The following is a 14,763-nucleotide window of genomic DNA, read 5'->3' as shown; positions in this document are numbered from 1 at the left end:
CTCTCACTGCCGCGGCCTGACCTCAGTCTCTGGCCGGAAGCCGAAATCCTGCTTCAAGCCACTGCAGGCCGAGGCCACCCAAAATCAAAACAAAAACTCCTATGTATCCTGGCTCCTCCTTTACCTCTTCAGAACAGTTCCTTAGAGCCCTCTGAGAGACTGTCTCCCAGGCTGTCATCCTCAGTAAGATCCCCACATAAAACATAACTCACAAAAAAAAACCCAGAATCAATAATATTCCACAGCTGATTAAAAGTCTTTCATAATAGGACACAAATCGATTATCAAGATGCTACTTTCTTAGTGTGGTATTAGCACAAAAACAGACATATAGATCAATGGAACAGAATAGAGAACCCAGAAATAAATCTGCCATCTACAGTCAATCTTCAACAAAGAAGGCAAGAATACACAATGGAGAAAAGACAGTCTCTTCAGCAAGTGATGTTGGGGAAGTTGGACAGCCACATGCTAATCAATGCAATTAGAACACATCCTCACACCATATACAAAAATAAACTCAAAAGGGCTTAAAGACCTAATTATAAGACAAGACACCATAAAACTAGAAGAGAACATAGGCAAAACATAAATCGTAGCAGTATTTTCTTAGATCAGTCTCCCAAGGCAAAAGAAATAAAATCAAAAATAAACAATGGGACCTAATCAAACTTAAAAGCAAAGGAAACCATCAACAAAATGAAAAAACAATCTATGGAGTGGGAGAAAATATTTGCAAAGTGTGACCAAAAAGTGGTTAATATTCAAAATATTTAAACAGTTCACACAAGTCAATCTCAAAAATATAAATAGAAACAATCCAATCAAAAAATGAGCAAAAGACCTAAATAGACATTTCTCCAAAGATGACATACAAATGGCCAACAGCCTCATGAAAATATGCTCAACATCGCTAATTATTAGAGAAATGCAAATCAAAACCACAATGAGGTATCACCTCACACCAGTCAGAATGGCCATCATCAAAAAGTCTACAAACAATAAATGCTGGAGAGGGTGTGGAGAAAAGGGAACCCTCCTACACTGTTGGTGGGAATGTAAATTGGTGCAGCCACTATGGAGAACATTACACAGGTTTGCTGGGCTGCACCCCACAGGCCTACGAGGCCTGTGCTCGCCCAGCTTCAAGACTGAACAAACAGCCCTGAGTCAGCAACAGAGACATCAGTGGTTTAATGAATGGGGGAGCTTACACGTCTGAAGCAAGTTCCTGGAGCGACACCCCACCACCTTGTGCGGCGGACAGCAGGCAGGACGTGGCAGCAGTCTTCACTCATGGGGGTAAGTGGCAGGGATTACCAGTTATAGGTAACTGATGTCAGGTGGGCTTATTAGTTTTCAGGCAAAACCAGCAGAGGGGCACGCCCCTCATGGCCCCTTTGATAAGAACAGTCACCAGCTGGGGCCTGGGGCAAGTACGTAGGAAGGTGAGTCAGGTGTGTAAGATTCAAGAGAAGCAGGCACTGGTTGGGCGGGGGATGTACAGAGAGCAAGAGAACAGCCATCTTGAGTGGCCTGACCGTACACTCCACTACTACATACCCTGCACAACCCTTACAATCTTGGTCCGCCTCTCTTCCGCGATATCCCCGGGGTCAGGTATGTAGAGGGGCAGTGCAACCAGATACCACAGATACAATACAGACGGCAGCAGCCAAGGAGCATCAAGAGTAAGATACCTAGGATGCTCAGGACAGCCATTTGCCAGGATGTGGGCACATTCTGGAGCCAAGTGCTTACCGAGTCAATGGAAAGGGAGTCAGCAGCAGTGCCCTGTGCAGTTACTGATATAAGGAAGGTAAGGCTAACCCTGGTTTTCACAAGCCCAGAGCCATCCCCATGGGGAAGGGAATGCTTGACCTTAAGAGAAACAGTCTGGTGGCCGAGCCAAGAATCAGCAGTCACAGTACAGATCTGTCACCCTATGTTATGTTGAGTGCCATTAGGGGTGGACCCATTAGGTCTTTCCAAAACAAAAAGCAGTTAATCCCACTAGTTGGACCGTGTGTCCAGAAGCCAGCCTATTCCATTCTACACAGCACAGCCCAGGGGTGCTCATGGGCAGTCAGTTGTTCAGTAACGTTAACCAACAGGGGTCCTCCTGACGTATTGGCATATGGTACCAGAAGATGGTCTTTTCCTCCATTGTCAGTAGTCCCCACCTAGTCACATTAGCCAGGTCGATTTTTCATGGAAGTCCAGAGGAGGACAATGGCATCTCCCTGTAGACCCAGCAATTAGACTCATTTCACAGTGAGGCCGGTGTTGCTGCTCAGCCCTCAGATTTCCTCCCTCAGACTAGGGACAAAATGTAAAACATCTAATAGGCACAACACAGGGGAGATCATGACCATTAAGCACAATACAAGCAGTAACCACATTCTGAGATAATACCACACCCACCTGTGGTTTATTGTCCTAGCCTGCAATACAGTTCAGAAGACTCAACTCTTCAATAATACAAGAATGTGTCTAAAATCACGTATACAGGGACTTACCTGGTGGTGCAGTGGTTAAGAATCCGCCTGCCAATGGAGGGGACACGGGTTTGATCCCTGGTCCGGGAAGATCCCACATGCGGCAGAGCAACTAAGCCCACGAGCCACAACTACTGAGCCCGCCGAGCTCAACTACCGAAGCCCACGTGCCTAGGGCCCATGCTCCCCAACAAGAGAAGCCGCCGCAATGAGAAGCCCGTACACCGCAATGAGGAGTAGCCCCAATTCGCCGCAACTAGAGAAAGCCCACGTGCAGCAACAAAAACCCAACGCAGCCAAAAATAAAATAAAAAATAAAAAAATAAAATCACGTTTACAATGGCCACCTAGTTTTACCTTGGATGTCTGAACGACAGCTACTCCATTTTGACTTTCAAATGCATTCCCTTCCTCAATGGCCAAAGCAGAGTTACAATGCTTTTCTGAAAGACTACAAAATGGGCTGCTCTGGTCAGTAAAATTTAAGTTAAACCATGTATATAAGCCAGAATGACTTCCCTATACCTCAGTAGGTATAGATTTTCCCATCATTTCCCCCTTTGATTGCAAATCTTTCATTGGAAAGCGTTGATTATCAAAATATCCGTCCCTAGATGCTGGGTTGCTGGCTCCTACCCCAGATTCGGTCCCTCGGTGCTAGGCCTCCTTTATATTGGCCTAGTCATTCCCACTGGGGGAAAACTAATCAGATCTCGTGAACAAGCTCTGAGGTATGTTAATGGGGAAACACTTTATAGGCTATACATTTTATCACTTACACCCAACTGTCACACAAGCATTGTACATATGCTTTTAGCAGCAGACTTAAAGCAAGCAGTGTCACACTTCATGAGTAGCTATTATACTCTGACAATTTCACTAGAATTTCACTAATTTTCTTTCTATCCGGAACATCAGGGCAAAAGTATAGCTAACTCAACAACTTTCATAAATACAGACCTCAATTAACAGAACTAGAATTTAACATCCATTGAAACATAATATTGTTCCCTCTAAAATTACCCTCACCTCCACCAAACACAGCCAATCAAAACTAATTTGTTTGCAAAGTAAGTCTGGTCAATTGACCACACAGGCTTCTCCAAACGGGCTGAAGGGGAACTCCTCAGGAGTCTGACGGAATTCCCAAAAGGCCTCTCAAGGCCAGGAAAGCCATGCCAAAGGCCTGCTATCAGGCTCCGCATTGGTGGATTTTTCTCTTCTAGAGGTCCCCAAGATATTGAGATTCCTGCACATGACAGGAGACAGTCTTTTCCATTCCCCTGATAAGGCTGCTCAGAACCCAAGAGTCTTCAATTTCTGGGGGGACCAGGCAGAGACAAAAAGGAAAATGCTTCAATTCTACCCACAGATGTAGTTTACCAAATTGCTATAAAACAAATCATAACCAACTTGAGGGGAAGGGCTTCCCTATATCTGGAAAACACAGATCAAAACCAGTGCCATTCCAGACAAAACCCGTAAAAATTATAACCATATTTACCAGTTCACTCAGTAACCAATCCTTCTGTTAACTTTTTATGAAGCCATTGGGTCTTCCATTAAGATTCTTTAAGTTCTTACCCAGTTAGGCAGTATAATCTGAAATTCTTCAGAGACCTGTTGTCAACAGGTCCTTCTGAGGCAGGAGATAGATGGGCCCCAGGATGAGCAGTCTGGAGTTTGTCCCCTGTGGACAGATACTCCAAGATGAAATTAACAGGAGAATAATAGAAGACACTGAGCCCTGCCCAGATAAAAATAGAGACCATATATTTCTCATTCTTGAGGTCAAGGAGACCTTCCCACATATACATGCACAGAAAAGCTCCTTGGAGGTCAAAAGGGGAGTGATATCAACCTACCCATAGGTCTCTTCGCTGGAATCCATCTTGGCTAAGAGATGCGCACACACACATGGGAGGATCCTGAGATATACCAAATATGGACTCAGAACCAGGCAAAGCAAGATGATTGGCCAAAGGAAACCTGAAAGAAATGCCCCACGTAAGTGATATAAACTACCACGAGGGCGCAACTCTCTCTGAGTCCACCCGTGTGTCTATCCACACGTACTCTTTTTCCTCCTAATAAACGCTTTACTTGTTTCACTACTTTCCGTCTTTGTAGGAATTTATTTCTGCCTAACTTCAGTCTCTGGCCAGGAACCAAAATGCTGCTTCAAGCCAGTGCAGGCTGAGGCCACTGGAGATCACATCCTATGAATCTTCCTTAAGATGAAGCATTTTTGCAAAAGCATCAGAATAAAACAATAACTGTCTATAAAAGACGAGACTTAAAAAGACACGGTTAAGCACTTGATTATGATGTTATTGATAAAGAAACTTGGTTACAATAACTAGAATTATGACTGATCATAATTTTAACCCTTAAAAACCTTAACCTCTGACAAAAACCAAAAAGCAAGTAATTGTGCATTTCCTGATTGGAAAACTTAGGCTTTAGTCTTCCTCTCCTATGAAGGCAAGGGTAGGTAAACTTAGACCCCCCCCACCAGTAATTAGCGTTCCAATATTTTAACCTATTTGAAATGACCCAGATAGTCAATGAATTCTCTTCATTCCACCTAGTTTAGTTACCAAAATCTGGAAAGACTATTTTAGATAGACATTCCCCAAACATAATCATTTCTCTATAGCGTTTACCTAAAAGCTCTTTTTTTCTCCTTTGCTCTTAGACATCACATGTTCCACAGAGCTCAGATTATTTACATCTCAAAGGCACAACAGAAATAACAATTCCAATAGCAGAGCCATGAGAGGCCACTGGTCTCCAGATCTCTCGGCAGCCCCCCTTCAGCAAGAACGGCCACCACAGGGCCCTACATACTAGTAGACAGCCATCTCGGGATTTCCCTGTAATTTTCGGGATCACCCCTGGAACTTTTGGGTCCCAAGTGTTAGTGGATGACCACCTCAGGATTACACCCTCAACTTTTGGGTCCCACATGCTAGTGGATGGCCCCTGCAGCTTTCCATTCCCCATCCTGTATTTGCCGACCAACATCTCGGTGCTCACGGGAGTTTTCTCGGTCTCCTGGCTGCTCTGTCAATTGTTGGGTTGCACCCCACAGGCCTACAAGGCCTGTGCTTGCCCAGCTTCAAGACCAAAGAAAGAGCCCGGAGTCAGCAACAGAGACATCAGTGGTGTAATGGAGGGGGGAGCTTACACGTCTGAAGCAAGGTCCTGGAGTGACACCCCACCACCTTGTGTGGCGGACACCAGGCAGGACGTGGCAGCAGGCTTCACTCCCGGGGAGAAGGGGAGGTTACCAGTTATAGGGAATTGATGTCAGGTGGGCTCATTAGTTACCAGGGAAACCAGCAGAGGGGCAGGCCCCTCACGGCCCCTTTGATAAGAACAATAACCAGCTGGGGCCTGGGGCAAGTACATAGGAAGGTGAGTCAGGTGAGTAAGATATAGGAGAAGCAGGCACTGGTCGGGCAGGGGATGTACAGAGAGCAAGAGAACAGCCACCTTGAGTGGCCTGACCATAGAAAGTTCCTTAAAAAACTAAAAATAGAACTACCATATGATCCAGCGAGTCCACTCTTGGGTATATATCCAGAAAAAATGAAAACACTAATTCAAAAGGACACATGCACCCCAATGTTCCTAGCAGCATTATTTACAATAGCCAAGACATAGAAACAACCCAAGTGCCTATCAACAGACAATTGGTTTAAGATGTGGTGTATATATACACAAGGGAATATTACTCAGCCATAAAAAAGAATGAATAATGCCATTTTCAGCAACATGGATGGACCTAGAGATTATCATACTAAATGAAGTCAGACAGAGAAAGACAAATATCATGATATTACTTACATGTGGAATCTAAAATATGATGTAAATGAACTTAATTACAAAACCGAAACAGACTCATAGACACAGAAAACAAGCTTAAACAAGCTTATAGTTACCAAAGGGGACAGAGAAGGAGCAGAAGGATAAATTAGGAGTATGGCATTAACAGATACAAACTACTATATATAAAATAGATAAGCAACCAGGATTTATTGTACAGCACAGGGAACTATATTCCATATCTTGTAATAACCTATAATGGAAAACCTGAAAAAATTATATATATATACACACATATATAACTGAATCACTTGCGGTACACTTGAAATTTACACAATATTGCAAATCAACTATACTTCAACTTTTTTGAAAAAAGGTTAAAAAAAAAATGCTGCTGTTTTGCCACTTACTTTAGATAATGTACCTGTTGGACTGCACCCTGTAGGCCTGCAAGCCTTGTAGCTGCCCAGCTGAGAGACCGAAGAACCCGCCGCAGAGACACCAACAGAGGCATCAACTGTTTCTTGGACAGGGGATTTTACACGTCCAGAACAAAGGTCCTGGAGAGATACCCCACCATGGACGGCAAACGGCAGGCAGGAAGTGGCAGCGCTACGCTAGGGCGAGGTTGGCTCCCATTTATAGGGGGAGCTGACGTCAGGTTGGCTCATCAGTTACCAGGGAAACCAGCGGCTGGGGCAGTGGGCAAGCACGTAGGCAGTTACTGATTAAGCCGTATAATTAAGAGGACTGGCTACTCATGTGAGTGAAGCCCGGACTGGTCAAGCAGGGCAAGTCCAGAGAGCAGGAAAATGGCCATCTTGAACGGCCTGACCACACAGTACCTAACCTTTCAGAGCCTGTTTCTTTTCTTATTAAATGGAGACAACAGCTATCTCATAAAGTTTGCAAAGGATTCAAACAGATAAGGCATACAAAGTATTTGTCACATTGCCTTACTCATGAGGAACATTTATTAAGCTCTACTGATTTTATTATTACAGAGAACACTAACTTTACATTTGTGGATTTGTGGAGTTCATGATTTGAAATAATCACTTAAATTTCAAAGAAAATAAGAAGAAAAATTCACAGTAATACAAGGCCCACGTGTCTCTGCTCAACAAAGCCACGTTTAAAAGTGATTATCTGCATCACCTGACCCACTAACCCTCTACTCCAAACATCTTCCTGAAACACAATAATAATGAAAGCAAAAAAGCAAACCAGAAAGTGAGATATGTTTAGCAATGTACCGTAAATTGAAAAGGAAGGAAGAAAGGATTAAAGTACAGGGGAAGCATTACACAGAGGTTTGCTATGAAGCAGCAACTAAGCTGGCTTGAAGAAGTCTCTGGCCAGACTAAAGGCAAATTCCGTTAAAAATTGCAAAACACGAGTCACAAGTATAAGGATGCGCTCTAAATATTTTGGCCATGGTGAAACAAGAAAAATAGAGCATTTAAGAGAAATTACAGAGTTGCAATGCTGTGTTGGAGTCAAAACTTACTACCAATAAAGTCCCGTTGTTTTTGCTCATATAGCATGTTCCCAGAGGCAGTTAAGGGACTGCTGCTGTCAGAGCAATCAAAAGTTAGTATCCATCTTCCCTTGCAAACACCCCATTTGCCCTAATGGGGTTTCCCCAGCCTTTTCCATACCACACCTAAGAATAAATCCTGAAAACAAAGAGGAGATGATAGGCACCCTGGCCTCACAGATTCTCAGTCTTCCACTCCCGGGGTGGAGCCAGCCGCCACTGCAGAGAGAAAAGACTGAAGGCACCAGGGTGTCAACATCACTCTCGCCACAGCTGGTACCCACCAAGCTGGGGCAAAAAGCACCCGCAGCCAGGGGTCCCGACAGTATGTCACAGACCTTCTCTCTCCCCTTTCCTCCCACTGTTTCAACTTATGTGTTGGGTTAGGCAAAAATTTTGAAAATGAAGACAGAGGCTGAGGGAAAAAGAACAAATCTAGTACCTTGCACCTGGGGTCCAGGTGTGCCCTCCACCACCACTGGAGAGCTGAAGGGGGTCTGCTTAAATAGTAATCTTTTCAACAGTTTCTATCAGCCTTGCCTGCTTTAGGTTTTGTTGCTCTGAAGCAAAGACCCTATTCACTGTCCGGTGGTAAAATGTCTGTGTTTGGGTCTGTGCAATTCCCCAAAGCTGGACTTGAGCACCTCTTAAAATGCAGTGAACAGTTCCTCGAAATTCCCTAGAGATGTTGTTGCGGGTTTCCTGTTCTGATGGCTGTCCTTCAATGCCAGTCCTAATGAGCCCAGGCCTGAATGTTGCCAGCTGCCCCTGATAAACACGCCAGCCTCTGTGCTGCCGTGCACAACCCCAGAAGAAGCATCTTTGCAACCTGTACCTTCGGGGGACCCTCTTCACACACACTCCCAGGCTCCTCGGCTGAGTCTTCTCACCTCCTACCTTCCAGCTCCCACTATTGTCTTCAGTTATGGAGATCACCTTTCTGGCCACACCTCCTTGCCCTTCCGACCGCTGTCATGATACCTGCCATCCCCCTGCCTGTGGCTAGCTCCTACCTCCCTGCCTCTACTTCTCCATCAAACCACAATCCTACTGCCTGCAGAGCTTTGCCTGGGACTCATCTTTAATCACAGGTGAACTTCCTCTTTTCTGTACCTTGGACTGCAGCCTAAGAGCCTCAGAGCTCTAAGACGGCTGGGGGAGACCACGCATTTTCTCCAGTCGTTCTCAAAGTGCGCTTGTAAACACCTGTAACAGAATCATCTGGGAACCGGTTAAATGCAGATTCCTGCACCTCACCCCACACCTACTACATCAAAATCTTTAGGAAATAAGCCCCCAAATATACTTTTTAAACAATTTCCCCAGGTCATATGCCCATTCAATATGAGACCCATAGACTTCTCCAACCTCCTCATTTGATAAATAATGACTTCCATTCACTGAGCGTGGACTGACTGCCAGACACTTTACATGCTGTAACTTATTTAATCCTCACAATGTCCTTATGAGATGAGGGCTATTCTTTACTATTATCGTCTCTAGTTTACAGATAAGGAAGCCGAGTCTCCTTCTCGAAGTTAATTAATTCACCTAAGATCCTAGTGGAAGTGGCAGAGACAGGACTCACAGTCAGGTATGACTCAGAGGCTGCAGAATGAAAGCCTGGCCAGGTCACATTTAGAAGTTTACATTCCATTCTAATCCTGTACTACGAGAGTGGCATTGACATGCCTGCATTCAGCCAGGGGAGCAAGAAAGTGAGAGTACTTGATGGGTTCATGTAGATACTGGGCCTGGATGACTCAGAAAAAAGCATAATGTCAGTATTTCTTCAACAACAGAAACTTTTGGTCTTGTTCATTTCAGATATTTGCCTCTACTTCCCACTTCCCTGGTACAGTAGGAATAGTCTCAAGGAGACTAAAAAAAAGACAAAACACCCCACCCAGCCCAGCAAGTGTTTTCATCATGCCCGGTGGAGAGTGTTTCTGTGATGATGAACAGCTTCATTACCTCTTCAATAAGGCCCTTCGTTAGTAACTGCTTTTGAGAAAATTGCAGTCTGGGGTTCACCTCAAACACCACTCAGAGATATGAGCAAGGTCCCCCAAGTATAATTCAGATGGTTCTAAGGTAAGCAATCTTTCAGATGATACAAATCCCCTCTGAAAATTAATTAAGCTCACAAGTGTTCTCCGATGGCATTGATTTCATCTCAATCTATCCCTTCCTTGCATATTATAAATACTGTCTGATTGAAAAACAGGCAAAACAAAGGTAATTTGGTAGTTGTTTCATTAATTTAGTGGGTGGATACAGAGATCTCGAATAACTGAATTAAGTGTTCACTTACTGGTTCAAGCCAAAATGCTAAAAACTGTTACCTACAGTGGATTAAAACCCAAAAACAAGTCTAGACTCATTTGATAGGGCTTCAGGGCTCAATGAGACTTACTTTTATTTGAAGGAAAGAAAAACTGAATCATCACCTCCCTACAGGGTTCTCCTTTGCCCACAAAGCCTAGGATCGTGAAACACACACTCCCTTGACCCAAGCTTTGCCAACACAAGGTGGGCAGGGTGAGGTGGGGCAACGGCCTGGAGAAGAACTTTGGATCTGAGGAGGAAAGGAGCCAAAATTATAATAGTTTATTTCATCTCAGCATTTCTGAGGTTCAACTTGTGCTAAGACTTTTTTTCCCCACATAGTATGATCTCTTTTGTGGATTTCACTTCCTCTGCTATCTCTTAAAAGCCAGTGGGTTTTGGCTTCATATTTCTATACATGGGCCTCTTGGGCAACTTCATCTACTCCTAGAACATTAATTACTCCAAGTTGACGATGCCTAAATCTTTGTTTCCGGCAAAATCTTTGTCTCCTGAGCTTCAGATCCAAAAGTCTAAATGCTTCATGGGCATCCTTGAATATCCCACAGACCCTCATATTTACCACATCCAGTCCTGAACTATCTTTCCCCATGATCATTGTAAGCACCCAAGCCAGGCATCTGGTCATGATAATAACACCTTCCCTTTTCCTATCAAACCAATCAACCTGCCAGCCAACCAGACACATACTGTCTCCAAACTCTTTCTCAGACTTACCTCCCCTTCCTTTCCATCCTCTTAGCGCATCTCAGCTCAGGACTCATCCTGCCCTAACTAAATAATTTCACCAAGCTTCTCCCTGATCGCTCTGTCTCTAGTCTCTCACCCTTCAGACCATCCTTCTCCACATGGCCCTGAGGCCTCAGTTCCTCTCTTCACAGGCCTCTGCACATTGCTACTGGAGCGTCCTCACAGCATGGCAGCTGGCTCCCCCAGAGTAAAGCTGTCCGAAAAACCAGGTGGAAGCTGTAATGTATTTTATAAGGTAGCCTAGCAAGTCTCACATCATTTCTTCCACAGTATTCTACTGGTTACACAGATCAGCCCTGCTCGCATGTGGGAAAGGACCACAAAGACCATGATTACTAGGAGGTGAGGATTATTGTTGGCTATCCTGAAGGTTGGCCACCACATTGGAAAACACAAATGTCTTCTCACATATCTGAGGGAGGTCTCATTTCTATTCTTGTTGATTTTCTTTTCTTATACTAACACTCTCTGACAACCAGTGTCTTCTGTGTAGTAGGCTTCCTAATGATGAATATCTTGTGGCGTCCTTGCCAGGCTTCTCTGGAGGGCCCTGTGGGGCCTCCCACTGCAGAGTCCCAGATATGGGAACTTTAACTCTGGCTCAACCTCTTTCGTCATTGCTTCAGTATCTCCCACCAGCAGCCAAGGTCGCAGCCTTTCACTACTGACGCTCCTACACCCAGAAAGCGTCCCTCCTTGGTGGGGATAGACAAACTGGGCCAAGCTACCTTCTGTTGTGTCTTCCCAACTCTTGGAAAGCTCATGTTTCCTTGACATGCCAAGTGTCAACATGCGGGCACTCTACTGCTGTCCTATCTCTCCGATCCACCTCGTCGCTCCAGTTCTCATTTCCCCTGCTCAGACAAGCACAGAAACATGAGAGCAAGTTGTTCAAATGAGGAACAAAAGTAATCCAGTCTTCCCTTCTTGAAAACACCAACTATCTTCACAGATGTTTTTCTTGGAGCCTTACCTCCCTGTGTGTGGGGAGGGAAAATTCCCCCAAATCCCAGAGGACAATGATGACTCTTTCCTGCTTCTCCGGCTTCTCTCACAGACCAGGAAGGAAGACAGTGGTGATTAGTGGTAGTGGGGCTGATTTGACTATTTTTTCATAAACAAACCCTATAAGGAGGTTTCGGACTTCAACTCAAGGCTGTTCGTTTTCAGCTTTCTCTAGAATGTGGGAGTATTTAGCAACTTTGGTTTTCAGTTTGGGAGCAGTTTCATTCAACTTAAGCATAAATAATATTCAATCAGCCATGTAAAAGAATCACATCTGATTTTGAGTAAGACTTTCTTTGTACCTTATCTTCTCTTTTGCCTCCTATGACATTTTATTTTTTTTTTTTTTTACTTTTTTTAACATCTTTATTGGAGTATAGTTGCTTTACAATGGTGTGTTAGTTTCTGCTGTATAACAAAGTGAATCAGCTATACATAAACATATATCCCCATATCTCCTCCCTCTTGTGTCTCCCTCCCACCCTCCCTATCCCACCCCTCTAGGTGGTCACAAAGCACTGAGCTGATATCCCTGTGCTATGCGGCTGCTTCCCACTAGCTATCTATTTTACATTTGGTAGTGTATATATGTCCATGCCACTCTCTCACTTTGTCCCAGCTTACCCTTTCCCCTCCCCGTGTCCTCAAGTCCATTCTCTATGTCTGCGTCTTTATTCCTGTCCTGCCCCTAGGTTCTTCAGAACCTTTTTTTTTTTTTTTTTTTAGATTCCATACATATGTGTTAGCATACAGTATTTGATTTTCTCTTTCTGACTTACTTCACTCTGTATGACAGACTCTAGGTCCATCCACCTCACTACAAATAACTCAATTTCGTTTCTTTTTATGGCTGAGTAATATTCCATTGTATAAATGTGCCACATCTTCTTTATCCACTCATCTGGCCTCCTATGACATTTTAGAATGCTTCTCTGATACTTGAACAAAGAAGCCTTTCAAGTCTACCTGAGAGCCTTCTTTGGTGACTTAAGCTAAATCAAGGAGAGTAAGTAAGTTGTACCTTAGATATCAATTATGTGATTCTCCCTGGCTACTTGGAAAAGTGTACTGACCACTGCAAGACCGACTGTAGACCCCATGGTAAAGTGAGTCTTGATCAATTAGCAATGTCTGCCAGGAGTATAGGTTGGAGGGAAGAGACAATAGTCATGTTGAATATTTGCTGGCCAAATTCAAGGGGTGGGATAGGGAGGATGGGAGGGAGACGTAAGAGGGAGGAAATACGGGGATATATATATGTATAGCTGATTCACTTTGTTATAAAGCAGAAACTAACACACCATTGTAAAGCAATTATACTCCAATAAAGATGTTAAACAAAAAAATGTGTTAATTGTCCTCAAACAGGCTAAGCATTCAAGTCACTTAGGAAGCTATTTTTTTTTTTTTATAAGAAGCGAAATGGCTTCCATCTTTTTTTTTTTTTTTTAAATAAATTTATTTATTTATTTATTTTATTTTGGGTGTGTTGGGTCTTCGTTTCTGTGCGAAGGCTTTCTCCAGTCCCGGCGAGCGGGGGCCACTCTTCATCGTGGTGCACGGGCCTCTCACTGTCGCGGCCTCTCCCATTGCGGAGCACAGGCTCCAGACGCGCAGGCTCAGTAGTTGTGGCTCACGGGCCTAGCCGCTCTGCAGCATGTGGGATCTTCCCAGACCAGGGCTCGAACCCGCGTCCCCTGCATTGGCAGGCAGATTCTCAACCACCGCGCCACCAGGGAAGCCCCAGGAAGCTATTTTTTAAAAATTAAAATTGCATAGAAAACAAACTTATGGTTACCAAAGGGGAAACGGGGGGGGGATAAATTAGGAGGTTGGGATTAACATATACACACTACTATATATAAAATAGATAATCGACAAGGGCCTACTGTATAGCACAGGGAACTATATTAAATATTTTGTAATAACCTATAAGGGAAAAGAATGTGAAAAAGAATATATATATATATATATATATATATATATAACTGAATTACTATGCTGTACACCTGAAAGTAACACAATATTGTAAATCAACTATACTTCAATTTAAGAAGAAAATTAAGATTGCTAGGTCCTGACCCAAAAGCATAGGATGTTATTTTGTTATAAATTTCGTCTTTGGAAAAAACTGGTTTGTCCAAGGACACACAATAAGCCTTAAGCTGGCAAAACCAAGTATCAAATATTTATCTTCTGTCTTCAAATACAACCAGACCATTTTATACCCCTAAAAGCCTGTTCCACAGAAAACTTTCAGCTGTATCTCATGTGATCCATATTGTGCCACATAGTGACGTAATGAAGGCTAATCAAAGACTGCTGTGTGAGGGTTTGAGTGTGTATGTGTGAGTTTTGTCAAACACAGAGTTAGAAGGTGAAGGTCCAGATCTGCAAGGCCCTGAAAGGAACAAGGTTTGTTCCAGTTTGTCAATATCTTATTGCAAAGAAATGAAGGAGAAAGAACGTCACAACCTGACAATAAAAAGAAGCTTTAAAAAACAAAGTCTTTGGGGACTTCCCTTGTGGCACATTGGTTAAGAACTGCCTGACAATGCAGGGGACACGGGTTTGAGCAATGGTCTTGGAAGATCCCACATGCCACAAAGCAACTAAGCCCGTGCGCCACAACTACTGAAGCCTGCGCACCTAGAGCCTGCGAGCCACAACAAAGAGAAGCCACCACAATGAGAAGCCCGTGCACCGCAATGAAGAGTAGCCCCCGCTCGCCGCAACTAGAGAAAGCCTGCACGCAGCATCAAAGACCCAACACAGCCAAAAATTAATTAA

The 14,763-nt window shown here is 43.8% G+C and overlaps 1 protein-coding gene across 15 annotated transcripts in view; it reads right to left on the bottom strand.

The window, feature by feature from the left end:
* The window catches only part of LOC309604693 (uncharacterized protein), a 219,936-nt gene extending 207,755 nt beyond the window's left edge, over window positions 1-12,181 (bottom strand). For 6 of the 15 annotated variants that reach the window (XR_014230949.1, XR_014230950.1, XR_014230951.1 and 3 more), the window contains exons 1-3: window positions 6,740-12,181; window positions 4,364-4,487; window positions 4,083-4,245 (exon numbers count right to left, since the gene is read on the bottom strand). Coding sequence is in view for 6 of the 15 variants with exons in the window: in XM_082339667.1 (XP_082195793.1) it covers window positions 4,364-4,487; window positions 6,740-6,843 (228 nt within the window). In the remaining 9 variants the exon portion in view is untranslated. The other 9 variants (XM_082339667.1, XM_082339664.1, XM_082339663.1 and 6 more) reach the window with 4 other exon arrangements.
* Window positions 12,182-14,763: the final 2,582 nt, after the last annotated feature.

The sequence above is a fragment of the Balaenoptera borealis genome (genome assembly GCF_965194805.1).
Source record: "Balaenoptera borealis genome assembly, chromosome: 10".
In the NCBI taxonomy this organism is placed as follows: Eukaryota; Metazoa; Chordata; class Mammalia; order Artiodactyla; family Balaenopteridae; genus Balaenoptera; species Balaenoptera borealis.
The sequence above is the reverse complement of the archived record's forward strand: the minus strand, read 5'-3'. Positions and strand labels throughout refer to the sequence as shown.